Source organism: Heterodontus francisci, chromosome 2 (assembly GCF_036365525.1).
Source record: "Heterodontus francisci isolate sHetFra1 chromosome 2, sHetFra1.hap1, whole genome shotgun sequence".
Taxonomy (NCBI): domain Eukaryota; kingdom Metazoa; phylum Chordata; class Chondrichthyes; order Heterodontiformes; family Heterodontidae; genus Heterodontus; species Heterodontus francisci.
This window is the reverse complement of record NC_090372.1, coordinates 203459492-203477740: the sequence shown is the minus strand read 5'-3', so window position 1 is coordinate 203477740 and position 18249 is coordinate 203459492. Positions and strand designations below refer to the sequence as shown.

The following is an 18249-nucleotide window of genomic DNA, read 5'->3' as shown; positions in this document are numbered from 1 at the left end:
GCAGGTCAGAGGCTAGGAATCCTGTGACGTGTAACTCACTTCCTGACTCCCTAAAGCTTATCCACCATCTACAAAGCACAAGTCAGAAGTGCGATGGAATACTCTCCACTTGCCGGATGAGTGCAGCTTCAATAACATTCAAGAAGCTCGACACCATCCAGGACAAAGCAGCCCGCTTGATTGGCACCCCACCCACAAACAAACATTCACTCTCTCCACCACCGACGCACAGTGGCAACAGTGTGTACCATCTACAAGATGCACTGCAACAACACACCAAGGCTCCTTAGACAGCACCTTCCAAACCCGCGACCTCTACCACCTAGAAGGACAAGGGCAGCAAATGCACAGGAACACCACCACCTGCAAGTTCCCTTCCAAGCCACACACCATCCTGACTTGGAACTATCACAGTTGCTGGGTCAAAATCCTGGAACTCCCTTCCTAACAGCACTGTGGGTATACCTACCCCACATGGATTGCAGAAGTTCAAGAAGGCAATTCACCATCACCTTCTCAAGGGTAATAAAATGCTGTCCGAGCCAACAAAGCCCACATCCTGTGAACGAATAAAAATAAAAGTCCGGTGTCAAATTTTGATAACGCTCCCATGAAGGGCCTTGGCATGTTTTGCTATGATAAAGGCATTATATAAATACAAGTTGTTGTTGCTTACTGTTTAATCCGATTCCTCATCTAATCCAATGTTAAAATGCAGAGAATATAGCAAACAATATTAAATGCAAAACTCCACACCACAGCCCCCCTGCATGTAATACCAGTGATGAGAGGGAAGTTGGGACTTAAAAAGTACCAACAGTTTCCTTTCAACCAATAGATAACCTGATCATTTGTTTCACTTACTGTTTGTGTACAGTTTGGCTGCTGCATTTGTTTAATTAACATTGCACTTCAAAAGCAATTTATTGGCCAGAGTGTGTTGTGACATCCTGAAGGTGGGAAGGAACTTTCATGAGCAATTTTTTTTTTTTTTATAAAACAGGTGAGCAGTACTGAAGACCAACAATACTTCTGGGTCAGATGCCATATCCTAGGCTGCTGAAGGAGCTAGAGCAAATCTGCAGGGCACAGGATACAGTAATGACAAATTCATTGGGCCCAGGTTGCTCAAGATTAATACTTGCTGGCAAGTATAATGTATTTTAAAACAGACCATATTGGGCCCAGTCAAGTGCAGGCCCATTAGTCCTGGGTAAAATGATAGTATAGTTTCTAAGAAGTAAGTTGGAGGAGATCCTGAAACCAAACAGCCAGCACGGATTTCAGAAATCTTGCCTGACAAATCTCTGACTATTGATTCCCATTGATTTTAGTTCAATGAACCTTGGTTTTCTATCAGCCATTTAACCAATCGGTGGACTTTCCAACATCCTCAATACGCAAGAAAACGATCAAGGCACGCCCTATCTAGTCGACCCTGCAAAGTCCTCCTCACTAACATCTTGTGCCAAAATTGGGGGAGCTGTCCCACAGACAAGCCAAGCAATAGCCTGACATAGTCACACTCACGGAATCATACCTTACAGCCAACGTCTCAAACTCCTCCATCACCATTCCACTGGCAGGATGGAGCCAGAGGTGGTAGCACAGTGGTATACAGAGAGGAGGGAGTGGCCCAGGGAGTCCTCAACATTGCAGACCCCATGAAGTCTCACAGTATCAGGTCAAATATAAGCAAGGAAAACTCCATCTACTGTCCATCCTCAGCTGCTGAATCAGTGCTCCTCCATGTGGAACACTATTTGGAAGGAGCACTGAGGGTAGCAAGGGCACAGAATATACTCTGGTTGGGAGACCTCAATGCAGCAACACCATTGACAAAGCAGAGAGAGTCCTGAAGGACCTATCTGCCAGACTGGCCCTGTGGCAGATGGAGAGAGAACCAACATGAGGGAAAAACCTACTTGACCTCGTCCTCACCAATCTACCTGTCACAGATTCATCTGTCCATGACAGTGTTGGTAGGTGTGACCATTGCACAGTCCTTGTGGAAAGAGAGTCCCGGCTTCACACCAAGGACACCGTCCAATGTGTTGCGTGGCACTGTTGCCATGCTAAATGGCATAGATTTAGAATGGATCTAACTGCTCAAAACTGGGCATCCATGAGGCACTGTGGGCCATCAGCAACAGTAGAATCGTATTCAACCACAATCTTAAAGCTCATGGCCCAGCATATTCCTTACTCTAACAAACCAGGGGACCAAACTTGGTTCAATGCCAAGTGTAGGAGTACATGCCAGCAGCAGCACCAGGCATACCAAAACCTGAGGTGCCAACCTGCTGAAATTACAACATATGCATGCTGAACAGTGGAAGCAACATGCTATTGACAGAGCTAAGCGATCCCACAACCAACAGATCAGATCAAAACTCTGCAGTCCAACCACATCCAGTTGTGAATGGTGAATTAAACAACTAACTGGAGGAGGAGGCTCCAAAACATTGCCATCCTCGATGATCGGGGAGCCCAGCACATCTGAGCAAAACACAAGGCTGAAACATCTGCAACCATCTTCAGCCAGAAGTGCCAAGTGGGTAATCTATCTCTGCCTCCTTCAGAGGTCCCCAGCATCACAGATGCCAGTCTTCAGACAATTCAGTTCACTCCACGGGATATCAAGAAGTGGCTGGAGGCACCAGATACAGCAAAGGCTATGGGTCTTGACAACATCCCAGCTGTAATACTGAAGATTTGTGCTCCAAAACCAGAGGCGACAGGAGGGAAAACTTTTTTTTTTTTTAAAATGTGAGCGGTTAGGATCTGGAATGCATACCTATGAGCATGATGGAGGCAGATACATTTGGGACTTTCAAAAGGGAGCCTGAAGAGAAAAGACTTGCAGGAACATGGGAGAAATGTGGAGGAGTGGGACTAAGTGAGTTGTTCTTGCAGAGAGTCGGCACAGACTTGACGGGCTGAATAGAATAGTTACAGCATCATTCGCCAGAGTGGGTGAACTGAATGCCAAATCAGAAACAGAAAGAGCGAGGGAGATTGCACTGAGAGGAGAGAGACAGAAAATAAAAAAAATTAAATTTTTTTTAAAGAAATGAGACTCCACACTTGCAATAGATAATTTTCAGTACCAGAGAGGTTCATTGGCAGTAAATAACACATCCTTAAAGAATCGCTGACAGCTAATCCAGGCTTAAAATAAATATATGCAAACATAAATGGCTCCAAACAGGCCTTGTGTCCCTTCAGACAAGTTTTCAATTTTTTGCGCTAGTTTAGTTTATATTTATCCTGCAAGTACAGAAAACTCACCACTGAATGCATTTTAATGGTGAGCTAGATAGTAAGTTGCCATTTTCACAAAGCTAACAGCAGAGTGACACATTTCAGGCAGCAACTTTTGGATTTTCCCATTTATTTGCACATCTGCCCTCTCCTGATGTTACTGTAGTATCTATGCATAAATAAATGAGTGCCATTATCATCATTATAACAGGAAATTATGAGCCAATCTGTTTTGTTTTTAAAAGGTGGTTGACTGAGGGATAAATATTGGCCAGAACACCAGGGAAAACTACTCAGATCTTCTTTGAAATAGTGCCATGGAGGGATCCAACATGTCCACTTGAGGGGGAAGACAGGGCTTAAGTTTAACAGCTCATTTGAAAGAAGAACCTCAGACAGTGCAGCACTCCGTCAGTGCTTCACATATTACATTGTGCCAAGGAAAGATCAAGTCCCACCCCAGTAGCAGACAACTCTGGTATCTAGCAACAATCACAGCTTGGCCTGTGCATTGGTCCAGAAGTGCTCTAAACTTGATCTTGCTGCCTTTGGCTCTAATCAACTGGTGTGTGAATCGTTGCTCCATAGTCACCGCCTGGAGCTCAGTTCCCTTGTAGATTGGGTTTTCAATCAAGTCCAGTCTATATCCATTCTCACTGTTAAAAATGTGGGGAAGGTAGTCACAGCCTGTCCTCCATGTCAGATTCAATTGAACATCCTCAGTTGTTAAAGGGAAGTTCCCTGGTGTATTAGCACCAGAGCAAGTTCAACTAAAATCACCATGTAAAATAAAGTTAGGCCCTTACTTGGGGTTGTAGCTGGGATTCCTATAAATTGGAGCATGATCCCTGCTCTGAACTGTACCCAGTATTTACTGCTTGACTGGGGTTGCAGACCACACATGGGTGTAGACTCTCCATGGATATCCAATCTGTTCCGACCACAGCCAGATACAATATGAAAGCTCTAGGTGGTGCTGAGGAGAGGCTGGTTTTCATTTCCAGTTCCACTCTGTAGTGATCACCAGTGGTAGTTTCACAATCCTTTAACTCATGCAGAAACCGAATAGGGGAACCTACTTCCAGTCCCGGTCTCTCCTAATCTACCCCCTCCTATCAAATAGAGAACACAAGTCAGTAATAGTTCTCTAACCCCCTTACTCCCATATGAAAAGTACTGAATTTACCTCTATATGAATTAGAATGGTGGGAGTTAATATATGTCTGGCACTCTCTCACCTTCCTTTGCCCATTTGTTATCAAATAATATGGCAATGACATGGCAGAAAATAAATTGCAACAAGGCAAAAGCCAAAAATGTTAAACTCTCTGTTGTCTCTGGAATGTGAGGTTTGCTTCTCTCTCTTTTTTAAAATGGTATCAGATTTAAATACTTGGTACAGGAGTCGAGATTTGAGTTAATTAACTCCCCACCCACGCGCTATTGATGTGTGTACATGACTCAGCAGGTTGTCTTCCGAATTACCCCAGATAGACTGTGCTCTCAGGGCAATCCCTCCCAACAAATATGTATCTTTTTTTAAATGGAAAGAGTTAATACTACATTTGACTGCATTTTGGCAAGAAACCTATTTCTCCGTTTCAAGTCCTGCGATTCTACTCGCGACCAATGTCACTTCATTCTGTACTTTAACTTGCATTAGAGCATTTAAATGTAGATCATCTCCCCCCCCCTCACCCCCCCAAATCTGCAGTAAAAAGTCCCCCCAACCCCATCCTAACGAAGCCCAGATTCTGTAAACATTCCCCCACATTTAGATGGGTCTCTTTCGCAACAGATCGGGTTAGAAAAAAACCCCTTTTATTAATCTGACGGAAAGGTGAAGATGCAATTGGTGTTCAATTGACCTCAATAACCTGACTTCACGCTGAATGACCAGGCTTCCACACCCCATTTCTCGAGTGGAAGGCAGGCAAGCAGCATTTCCTATAACCAACTTCCCCATATTCAGCAAGGGAGCGTCCAGCAACCTCGCCTGCAATGTTTACATCTGCGGCTGCTGTTAATCAAGTCAGCCCAGTCTGGCACAGGAACACCACCTCCCATTACAAACCCCTCGGCTTGGGGGGGGGGGGTCAACAACAGCACCTACCGGGATATTCAGACGCAACATGCGTCTTTTGTTTCTCCTCATTCCGCTTTTCTTCTTAGTGGAATCCACGACTGTGCTTCCCATAGAGTCTCCTGGATAGATACAAATGGATGGATGGATTCAGCGATTCCAGCACTTGAACTTGCGTCCTTCCTGGCAGCTGAACCGTACACTCCTTGCAGAAGGAAAGGGGGGGAGAGAGAGGGAAAAGCTGGGGCTGTCTAACCCTCCTTCCTTCTCTGAAAGCCCAATGGCTCTTTTAAAAATCACTTGCAGCCGCCACAACCATTCATCTCGAGGGAATTTATCTACATTTCCCCACAAAAAGCCAGACCCAGTTGAAAGTCCGCTTTAAACATGGAACTGTTTGCTAATGTGTTTATTATTGTTGTATCCTCGCCCTTTAGCCAGCACACGTGAGTATCGCAGTTCCCAATCAAGAGGCACTCCAAACGAAAACAAATGCACATTGAGAGAGAGAGAGAGAGAGAGCAGGCTGAGCTTTATTTTTAAAGGGGTAAATGTGAATCCTCTTTTTTTTAAACCCCCCAATCTCTCTTCGTCTCTCTGTAAATCCATACTCCGTGAAGTCAAATCATAGATTTCAATGTGTGAAAGATGTCTGAAACGCGTCTGACCCATTTTAAAAGGAGGGGAAAACTTTTTTTTTTAAAAAAAAGTTTCAGGAAGTGAACTCTTCAGTCGAGGGCGTGGTGTTAATCTGTCCAAATGCTGTAAGCAAAGTCCGAGTATTTACACACACACACAGTCCCACTTAACTATCCGTCCTCCTCTCGACTCTATTTAACGCTGGCGATCGCAGCCAAAGCAAAACGCCAACAGAGAAAATGTATCAAGTTAAAACATAAGTTGCAACACAGCAGTGATGAAAATAATGCAGCATTGTAAACTTAAATCATATTATAAACTGAGGGTATGTAGGTAGTTTGATCTTAGAGTAGGTTAAAGGGTCGGCACAACATCGTGGGCCGAAGGGCCTGTACTGTACTGTTCTATATCACCCTCCCTCCTTCCCCACGCACGCATAACTCAAGTTTTGCATACAAAACTGGACCCTAAATTACACAACACACTGTTTGGCCATCCTTGCAATGTTATAAATGTAACAAGCAATGGGCGGCGCCACTCGATGTTTAGTGGAACACAAACTACAAAAAAAAACAATTTTTCATAAAGGTTAAAAACGACCTCCCACCGCCCGGAGACATATTTTGATCAAAGTTAGTATTTTTCCAACCCTGTTTTTGAAGGGTTACCTTTACCTTACTGCATTCTTTCAAGTTTTTTTTCATAACACATCTTCCCCCCCCCCCCCCCCACCCCCCTCAGAAAAACTTGTGTGCAACCAGTTGCGAAAAACAACGTTGTGGCGGGTACAGGAAAACCACATACAGTTTTTTAAAAATACGACAGTGAATGGATATGAACAAATACAGGCTGAATCTGCAGAGCTTCCCACTCATCAGGCGGCAGCTCAGTCCCGGATTTTACTCCCAACCCCCCCCCCCCCCCTAAACAAACAAAAAAAGAACAGATCTGGTCCAATGCTTTGTCTCCTGTCACCGGTAATTTAGTTTCTTGCAAGTGTTTTGCAGAATGAGATGGTGGGGGCTGGAGAGCTGAGCAGTGCGTAATTCCTTAGCGTCCACTCAAAGTATGTAACCACAGGACCGCATTATCGCACCTGCAGTTCTACATTGTCTCAAATCTGTTCGATCCACATGTAAAGCTGCACCTCACCACCCAATTTCGAAATCTCTCCCTCTCCAGTTATGAAGCAACAGAGCTCTCCAGGCTTGGGGAATTAGCACCGTCTTTTATATGCTGTAACATTTACATGCTGCCTTCTGGCGTGTGTGTGTGAAATATTCATTGAAATCATGAGTGTATAACACACCAAACGATGTTTTTAAAAGAAGGTGCGAGCAAATTGTAGTTATTGCCTTGGACACTTGAGGGGGGAAAAAGCAGCCGTGTGTATACACAAACTGGGCCACCCCACTGGCTCATTAGCATCACATCTTGCAATGTAAATCAACCCAGTAACATTTCGATGGTAGTTAACACGGTCAGCAACAGTTCATACACCATCAGCAAAGAACATGTCCCTTCCCCCACTTTATAACCCAAAACCAGGTGACTTATCTACCCTAAGCATTGCCAGCCTTTTTAGTACCTCCCCCTCTCAATTTTTATCATATTCATTGTCTCTGCTCTCACTGCTTCTACTGATTTCTTTCCAGATTCCTCTTCCTTAGTAAACGTCTCTAAGCATATATTACCCTCTCTGTCCCTAATAGGACCCACTCCTCTCACTACTTGCCATATGGGTGTACCTCCACCTCAAGGACTGCAGCAGTTCAAGAAGGCAGCTCACCATCACCTTCTCAAGGGCAATTAGGGATGAGCAATAAATGCTGGCCCAGCCAGCAACGCCCACATCCCACAAATGAATAAAAAACACAGTAAGATGCAAAGTTGTGCAGTCGCTTTGATCCAACAACAACTTGCATTTATATAATAAAAATGGGAAAAGTGCAGATGCTCTTCACAAATGCTGCCTGACCTGCTGAGTATTTCCAACATTTTCTGGGGTTTTTTTTACATTTTACCATTCACATGTTGCCTTTTCATGTGTGTGTGAAATATGTTTTGAAATCAGGAGTGTTTACACTTTTTGTTTCAGATTTCCAGCATTCGCAGTATATTTCCTTTGTACTATAGTGTCTTTAACATATTAAAACGTCCTAAGGCAATTCACAGGAGCACCAGAAGGGGACATTAGGACAGGTGACCAAAAGATTGGTTAAAGAGGTTTTAAAGGAGCATCTCAAAGGAGGAGAAAGCAGGTGAGTTAGAGAGGTTTAGGGAGCAGATGCCAGAGCTTAGGGCCCAGGCAGCTGAAGGTAGGACAAGAACAACAAAGCTTTAGGGCACCATGAGGGGATTCAGGTCTCACCTCTCCCTCTCTCTGTAACCTCCTCCAGCCCTACAACCATCAGGGACCTCTGCATTCTCCAGTTCTGGCCTCTTGCCCATCCTCTACTTTCTTTGCCCCACCATTAGCAGCCTTGCCTTCAACTGCCTAGGCCCTAAGCTCTGAAATTCCCTCCCCAAATCTCTTCACCTCTCTCTCCTCCTTTAAGACTCTGCTTAAAATCTACCTCTTTGAGCAAGCATTTGGTCACCCATCCTAATGGCTCCTTCTTTGGCTTGCTGTCTATTTTCCTTTGAATGCACTCCTGTGAAGAGCATGTTTTACTATGTTCATAGTGCTATATAAATGCTACTGGTATCCAGTCTACCAATATGGACAGTTACGAGTTCCAGTTGGGTCCTTGGCAAGGGAAGCTTAAGATCATTTTACAGTTGCTCCAGTGAATCAACCTGCTAAATCAGAAGTCACTTAAGTCTAAGGATTGGGGGTCACTTGGTGGCTTTTGGAGAGATATGGACCCCCATATGATGAGTGGAATCTAATAGCACATTTAAAAAGAAATGTCAAAGTGAATATAAGTTGCTCTACATGGTAAAGTGAACAATTCACATGTTCAGCACCACACCAATTGGTACAACCTCCCAAGGTATAAAGAACATGGAAGAATCTCCTAACTACATAGCTGGTTGTTAGTTATACTAATAACATGACGAGCCTTTTGTTTCAACTATCCTTATATGACTTGGCCTTCTTCAGCCAAAACAACACCTTCAATTAACCCAGAACTACATGTTCCCTACATTCCAAGAATGTTCTTAGTCACTGGTTAACACCTATTTCCTCCCCTTCACCTTGGCAAAGAAGATATTGGGATTTACAGATGATAATCTAAAAGTCACACTTATGGAACATCAACACCCAGGCTATTTCTCTTAATAAGACTGGAATTAAGCCAGGTACCCATCTATCTGGTACAATGGAACATGCAATACATTAAAAAATATGAAAAACATCCAAGAAAGTTCCTTGGTTGACTCTTCTGCTTGCAAGAGAAGGTTGGCTGAAACCTCAACCTTTGCTATGCACCAGTGCATTAATTACAAATTGGCACTGCTTTGATTGTTTAGTGCAGTCCAGCATATGGTCAGCTGAATTTTTGTGCTTTGCTTACTATTATCATCTGCCAGGAAGCTGAAGTTGAATGGGTTTATTGGAAGTACCTCTGAGGACCTTGATGATTAGGTTTTAGATTAGAGATGCAGCACTGAAACAGGCCCTTCGGCCCACCGAGTCTGTGCCGAACATCAACCACCCATTTATACTAATCCTACACTAATCCCATATTCCTACCAAACATCCCCACCTTTTCCTACATTTCCCTACCACCTACCTATACTAGGGGCAATTTATAATGGCCAATTTACCTATCAACCTGCAAGTCTTTTGGCTTGTGGGAGGAAACTGGAGCACCCGGAGAAAACCCACGCAGACACAGGGAGAACTTGCAAACTCCACACAGGCAGTACCCGGAATCGAACCCGGGTCCCTGGAGCTGCGAGGCTGCAGTGCTAACCACTGCGCCACTGTGCTACCTTCCCTCCTCTTAACAACAGGAACTGAAAGTTAGTTAACCTTTCCTGAATGGTCCGGAGTGAAATCAGACTAGATTTATTTCTAATGTCAAGGTGCTTTTGAAGAATTGGGCCTCAAGGTCCTGTGCACTTTAATGAATTGAGTAAAGCTTGGGCATTGGCAGCATAGCTGTTTTACACACGATCATACTGAACGATTTGCTGAGTTCAATGCAGGCTTTTTTCAATATATATTTGTTCATGGAATGTGAGCATCGCTAGCAAAGTTAGCGTTTGTTGTACATCCATATCACCCTTGAGAAGTTGATGGTGAGCCGCCTTCTTGAACTGTTGCAGTGCAAGGTGGTGTAGGTACACCCACAGTGCTGTTAGGGAGGGAGTTCCAGGATTTTGATCCAGCAACCGGTGATATAGTTGCAAGTCAGGATGTTGAGTGATTTGGAGGGGAACTTGCAGATGTTGGTGCTCCCATGTGTCTACTGCCTTTGTCCTTCTCGGTGATAGAGGCAGTGGGTTTGGAAGGTGCTACAGAAAGGCGCATTGGCGAGTTACTGCAAGGCATCTCGTAGGTGGTACACACTGCTGCTACTGCGCTTGGGCAGCAGAGGGACTAAATAACTAAGGTGGTAGATGGGGTGCCTATCAAGCAAGCTGCTTTGTCTTGGATGATTTCGAGCTTCTTGTGTGTTGTTGGAGCTGCACTCATCCAGACAAGTGGAGAGTGTTCCATCACACTCCTGACTTGTGTCTTGTAGATGGTGGACAGGCTTTGGGGAGTCAGGAGGTGAGTTACTCGCTGCAGGATTCCTAGCCTCTGACCTGCTTTTGTAGCCATGGTATTTATACGGCTACTCCAGTTCAGTTTTCTGGTCAATGGTAAGCTCCATTCCGTGCTGTTTGATTCTATGAAATTTTTAAAAAACAGGTTCATGCAAAGTTGATATTCCAGCTAAGGGACAGATTTCACACGATTTTGAAACTTAGTGTTACGACCAGGTGAGAAAGAGGTCTAGGGTTCCCTTTCAGCCTTCACCTGGTCTTACTGTAACATACTGTAACAGGGTTTTATTTTTAAACACACCTTGTTTTTGGCTCTCACTTGGTGAATCCTTGTTCACCGCTTTCCAATTATAATGCAAATAAACCAGCACAAACAGGCTTTCTGTTGTTTAAAGAAGAAAAGTTGAAATTTATTAAATTTAAACTCTAATTCGGTTGACACCTATGGATACACGACGCGCCCACGCTAACATGCATACACGATACACACATAAGAACATAAGAAATAGGAGCAGGAGTAGGCTATTCAGCTCCTCAAGCCTGCCCCACCATTCAATAAGATCATTGCTGATCTGTCCCAGGCCTCAACTCCTCTTTCGGTCCTGCTCCTCATAATCCCCGACTCCCCGAGATTTCAAAAATCTATTTACCTCCTCCTTAAATACATTTAGTGATCTCGCCTCCACAACTCTCTGAGGTAGGGAATTCCAGAGATTCACCACCCTCTGAGTGCATCTCAGTTTTAAATGTGTGACCCCTTATTCTGTAATTATGTCCCCTAGTTCAAGATTTCCCCCACCGGTGGAAACATATTCTCAACATCTACCCTGTCAAACCCCCTTAGAATCTTATGTGTTGCAATAAGATCACCTCTCATTCTTCCAAACTCCAATGAAGGCCTAACTTGTTCAGCCGTTCTTGATAAGAAAACCCCAGGAATCATCCTAGTGAACCTTTTCTGAACTGCCTCCAATGCTAGTATATACTTCCTTAAATACGGGGACCAAAACTGTACGCAGTACTCCAGGTGTGGCCTGACCAACACCTTGTACAGTTGTAACAAGACTTCCCTATTTTTAAACTCTAACCCCTGAGCAATAAAGGCCAAAATTCCATTTGCCTTCCTAATTACTTGCTGCACCTGCATGCTAACTTTTTGCGTTTCATGTACAAGAACACCCAGATCCCTCTGTGCTGCAGTATTTTGTAGTCTTTCTACATCTAAATAATAATCTGCCTTTTTATTCTTCCTACCAAAGTGGATGACCTCACACTTTCCCACATTGAACTCCATCTGCCAAGTTTTTGCCCACTCACTTAACCTATCTATATCCCTTTGCAGATTCTTTGTGTCCTCATCACAACATGCCTTCCCATCTATTTTAGTATCATCAGCCAATCTGGATACGCTACACTCTGTCCCTTCCTCCAAGGCATTAATATAGATAGTAAATAGTTGAGGCCCTAGGACCGATCCTTGTGGCACCCCACTAGTTACGGCCTTCCAACCTGAAAAAGACCCATTAATCCCGACTCTCTGCCTTCTGTGTGTTAGCCAATCCTCAATCCATGCCAACACATTACCTCCAATACCCTGCGCTCTTATTTTGTGCAATAACCTTATGTGGCACCTTATCAAACGCCTTCTGAAAATCCAAATCCACTACACCTACCAGTTCCCCTTTATCCACTCTGCTTGTTATATCCTGAAAGAACTCTAACAAATTTGTCAAACATGATTTTCCTTTCATAAAACCATGTTGACTCTGTTTGATTGCGTTATGTTTTTCTAAATGTCCTGCTATTTCTTCCTTAATAATGGATTCTAGCATTTCCCCAATGCCAGATGTTAAGTTAACTGGTTTATAGTTTCCTGCTTTCTGTCTCCCTCCACTCTTGAATAGGGGTGTCACATTAGCGGTTTTCCAATCCGCTGGTACCCTGCCGGAATCCAGTGAGTTTTGGTATATTACGACCAATGCCTCCACTATCTCTGCAGCCACTTCTTTTAAAACCCTTGGATGCAGGCCATCAGGTCCTGGCAACTTGTCTGCCTTTAGTCCCATCAGCTTGTCCAGCATCTTTTCCCTCGTGATAGAGATTGTTACAAGTTCCTCTCTCCCATTAACACCTCGCTCATCTATTATTGTTAGGATGTTTATAGTGTCCTCCACCGTGAAGACCGATGCAAAATACTGGTTTAAATTATCTGCCATTTCCCTGTTCCCTGTTATTAATTCCCCAGTCTCATCCTCTAAGTGTCCCACACTTACTTTAGCTACTGTCTTCCTTTTTATATATCTGTAGAAGCTCTGTTTGTTTTTATATTTCTTGCCAATTTACTCTGATAATCAATTTTCTCCCTCTTTATTAGTTTTTTAGTCATCCGCTTCTGGTTTCTAAAAAATTCCCAATCCTCTGGCCTACCACTCGTTTTCGCCGTATTGTATGCCTTTGTTTTTGATTTGATACTCTCCTTAACTTCCTTTTGTAATCCACGGGTGGTTCATCGTTCTCATCGAGTCCTTCCTTCAGACCAGAATAAATGTTTGCTGAGTATTATGAAATATTTGCTTAAAAGTCTGCCACTGCTCATCTACTGACTTTCCCTGTAGTCTATTTTCCCAGCCTGCTTTGACAACTTTTTCTTCATGCCTCTGTAATTGCCCTTGTTTAAGTTGAAGACACTGGTTTGAGACCCGAGTTGCTCACTCTCAAACTGAATTTGAAATTCTACCATGTTATAATCACTTCCCCCTAGAGGATCCTTAACTACGAGATCTCTTATTAATCCTACCTCATTACACATTACCAAATCTAAAATAGCCTGTTCCCGGGTAGGTTCTGCAATGTATTGTTCTAAGAAACAATCCCTGATGCACTCTACAAATTCATCTTCCATGTTACCTTTGCCAATTTGATTTGCCCAGTCTATATGCAGATTAAATCACCCATGATAATTGTAGTGCCCTTCTTACACGCCTCCATTATTTCCTGATTAATACTTTGTCCTACAAAGAGGCAACTCTTCTGAGGCCTATAGACCACTCCCACCCGTGATTCCTTTCCCTTGCTATTCCTTATTTCCACCCAAACAGATTCTACATCACGATCTATTACACCTATATTATTACTCACAACTGCACTGATCCCTTCCTTTATTAACAAAGGTACCCCACCTCCTTTTCCTTTTGCTAATTCTTCCGGAACGTCGAATATCCTTGAACATTGAGTTTCCAGTCCTGATCATCCTGCAACCATGTCTCTGTGATAGCTATCAAATCTTATTCATTTATTTCTATTTGTGCCATTACCTCATCTATCTTGTTACAAATGCTACGTGCATTCAGATAAAGAACCTTAAGCTTTGACTTTGTACCATTTTTACCAACTCTGGTTCTAATTTCTGCTGTACTCATATGCTTGTATTCTCTGTCCCTTTCTGTCACACTCTGATTAATGTATGCCCCTTCTCTACCCTGCACCTCCACTCTCTCATTACTTTTCGACTTTTTCAACTTTAAACATATGCAAATAGAGACAGAAAAGAGCAGAAGAAAAATAATAAAGAGAAAAGTTTGAGGCAATATCTGAAGAGTTTTTGTTACAGTTCTTCAAGCTCACTGTAGAGTCCTTGATTGTAGGTAGATCTTGCTTTCATTAGGGCCCAGTATTCTTCTTAAACCTTGTTCGCTGTAGGAGACTTTTCTCTCTTGGGGTTCGTGTGTCTTCAGTGGATTCAGAGGCTTGTGAGAAAGAGATGGGAGCAGACAGGAGAGATCTTCTCAGTCCAGAAGCAAACAGACACTCTGAGTTCAAACTGTTTGTACAATTCAGAAAAACCCAGGTTGCCAAGCAGGTTAGTCATGTGACTAACTGGTCTGACCACGTCTTGGATTGTATCACCTTAGCAGTATCTGGAATGCTCCTCTTACACGCAATACCCGGTGATCAAGGTCCATTGTGGGTTGAATGTGTCAGGGAATGGTCCTTTGTCCTTCCAATCACTGTCTGTTAATATGCTAATGTATTTTCCAGCCATGGCTGATCTGTTTAACAAAGTCCTTTCTTCACTCCAGTAACAGTTTAAAATCAATGTTCATGACAAAATTAATGTGCCTCATTCTTGCCAAGTGGGGGCCTAGCATGTCACTTAGTTTCAATTCAAACTAAAGCTTTCTCTGATTCCTTTCATAACAGTGGGAAATATCACACAAGTGCTTTTATGAGTTTACCTTAAAATACTAAAACTAACTAATTCAAGTTTGCAGCAAAGCTTTTACAGGCAGTAGAGACTTGAGCACAAAATCTAGGCTGGCACTCCAGTACAGTACTGAGGGAGTGCTGCACTGTTGGAGCTGCTGGCTTTTAATGAGACGTTAAACCAATGTCCCATCTGTCCTCTCAGGTGAGCATAAGAAAAATCCCATGGAGTTAGTCTGAAGAGCAGGGGAGTCAGCCCAGTGTCCTGGACAATATTTATCCCTTAACATCACTTAATAAAAAGATAATGTGATTATTATCACATTGCTATTTGTGGGAGCTTGCTGTGAGCATATTGGCTGCTGCATTTCCTACATTACAATACTGACTACACTTCAAAGTTCTTCATTGGCTGTAAAGCACTTTGGGACATTCTGAGGTTGTGAAAGGTGCTGTATAAATGCAAGTTTTTTTTTCTAGGAGGATTAGATGAATTAAATAAGCAATCAGGGATACAAGAATGCTAACTTGAACAATTTGATGTCTTAGGATTCTTACTAACCTCATCAATAGAAAAATTGATCTATTGCTAAAGGTAAAGGTTGGAAGAATGGTGACTTCCACAAGCGTAGAACAGATGAATTCAATTTTGTTGGACGAAAAAATATTCCAGACTCACAATCATCTGAAATGCAAGAGGACACTGAAAAGTAATGGAATATTCTGGTCAAGTTTTCATCTCACTTGGGGTCTCTGGTGCCAAGACCTATATGTCAAGCAGTAAACAAGATATTCCCATATGTCTAGAACTACTGTTCTTAATCCAGCCTTTGAAGTTGGAGTTTAAGAGCAGCTCAAAAGGAATCACTCAGAAATTCTATCTTTACACGGAGATCATTTGGCACTCAAGCTCTCTCCTTTATATTGTACCAGAGATCAGAAACTCGATACTGAACTGTTGGCATTGATTAAAATCATCTTGTGCCTTAGGTCTTAAAAGGAAAGGGTTATATAGAATGTACAGTATGGAAATAGGCCATTTAACTCAACAGATTCATGTTGGTGTTTATGTTCCACACAAGCTTCCTCCCACCCTTCTTCATCTAACCCCATCAGCTTTTCCTTCTGTTCCTTTCTCCTTCATGTGCTTATCTAGCTTCCCCTTAAATACATCTATGCTATTCACCTCAACTGCTCCTTGTGTTAGAAAATTCCACATTCTAATCATTCTCTAGGTAAAGAAACTTCTCCTGAATTCAGCATTGGATATATTATATCAGGTATGAAAAAATTCAGTATGAAATCTACCAATTGCTGAAATTATTGACATCATTTGCAATGCAGCAGATCTCCACGGTCCTGATGGAAATACTTCATGCAGAAATGTTATGAGTTCCAGGAAATTTCACAACTGTCACAATCTGATTTGCCACAGTACTTGCCCTGAGGTGGAAAAAAACTGCATATTTACCAGGTGACTATGATCCACCATAACCAACGTGGAGGCTGGGGAGTAGGTCACCAGTAACCTCTGAGAATGTGTCTCCCCCCACTTCCCCACCAACCACCCAACAGATCACAGAATCATACAGTGCAGAGGAGGCTATTCGGCCCATCATGACAGTGCTGGCTGTTTGGAAGCTATCCAATTAGATCAGCTCCCCTGCTCTTTCCCCATGGCTCTGCCAATTGTTCCCCTTCAATTTTTTTTTACACAGTGAGTTATTGTGATCTGGAATGCACTGCCTGAAAGGGTGGTGGAAGCAGATTCAATAGTAACTTTCAAAAGGGAATTCTCCCCATCTCCCCTCTGGTTCTTTTGCCAATTGCCTTAACTTGGTGTCCTCTGGCTACCGACCCTCCAACCAGTGGAAAAAGTTTCTCCATATATACTCTAAACAAAACCCCTCATAATTCTGAACACTTCTATTAAATCTCCCCTTAACTTTCTCTGCTCTAAAGCAAACATAAGAACCTAAGAAACAGGAGTAGAAGTAGTCAATTGAATAAGATCATGGCTGATTCCTACCTCCACTCCACCTTCTCATCCTGTCATCATATCCTTTGATATCCAAAACTCTAGCGATCTCTGACTTGAATACACTTAATAACTAAGCATTCACAGCCTCCTGGGGTACAGAATTCCAAAGATACACAATCCTTTGAGTGAAGAAATTTCTCCTTATCTCAATACTTCATGCCAACTCCTTATTCTGAGACTGTGATGCCCTTGTTCTAGACTCCTCATCCTACCAACATCTACCCTGTCAAGCCCCTTAAGAGTATTATATGTTTCAATGGGACCACCTCTCATTCTTTTAAATTCTTGGGATTATAAGCCTACTCTACTCAATCTCTCCTCATCGGACAACCCCGCAACCCAGGAATCAGTCTAGTGAACCTTCGTTGCACTCCCTCTAAGTTAAGTATATCCTTCCCTAGGTAAGGAGACCAAAACTGTACCCAGTACTCACCAAGGCCCTATATAATTGCAGTAAGACTTCTTCATTCTTATACTCCAATTCCTTTTGTAATAAAGGCTAACATATCATTTACTTTCATAATGTAGCTGTATTTTACCTTTCTGTGAAATATCCCAACTTCTCTAATCTCTCCACATAAATGAAGTTTCTCATCTCTGATCAAATTCCAACTACTACAAAATACTGTACAACAGTGCTGCATTCCTACAGCTGAAACATTTTATAAGCAGAACTGGACTGCTGAGTAATATTTAAGTGTGCCTTCGATTCAGTACTTATTGGAAAGGAAGGGCACAATTGTTCCAGTCAAGGTCTTATCAAAGCACTAATGTATTGTTCGTTCAGGTTACATTTGCATCTAATTCCGGATTTCTGCCCTTTCCAGGTTGATTGTTCATTTGTGTCGAGGTCTATTAAGCCAGAAACGATAAGATATTCTGATGTATTGCCAAGCTGTAATATTCAAATTCTGCTTTATTCTCACTGGAAAGAGAACATGTGCTTGCTGGTACAAAGCGTTTGAAACGAGCAAGGTAATCAAGTCTATTCTCATCTTTGTTTTCTGGCTCCTATCTCTGTAACCTCCTCCAGTCTCATAACCTTCCGAGATCTCTGCTCCTCCAATTCTGACATCTAAGATCATAAGAACATAAGAAATAGGAGCAGCAGCAGGAGTAGACCAAATGGCCTGTCAAGCCTGCTCCACCATTCAATATGATCATGGCTGATCTTGGGCCTCAACTCCACTTTTCTGCCTGCTCCCCATATCTCTTAATTCCCCGAGAGACCAACATTCTGTCTATCTCAGCCTTAAATATATTCAGCAATGGCACAGCCACAACTCCCTGGGATAGA

General features: G+C 42.8%; 1 protein-coding gene across 3 annotated transcripts in view; it reads right to left on the bottom strand.

Moving 5' to 3' along the window:
- Positions 1-18249, bottom strand: part of LOC137350342 (5'-AMP-activated protein kinase subunit gamma-2) — a 510855-nt gene that overhangs the window by 462018 nt on the left and 30588 nt on the right. The window contains exon 1 of one of the 3 annotated variants that reach the window (XM_068015056.1): positions 5378-5949. The exons of 1 other annotated variant lie outside the window; for it this stretch is intronic. In XM_068015056.1, the coding sequence (XP_067871157.1) occupies positions 5378-5461 (84 nt within the window). In that variant the 5' untranslated portion in view covers positions 5462-5949. Of the gene's footprint in view, positions 1-5377; positions 5950-18249 lie in introns of those variants that run through there. One more of the 3 variants, XM_068015052.1, reaches the window with a different exon arrangement.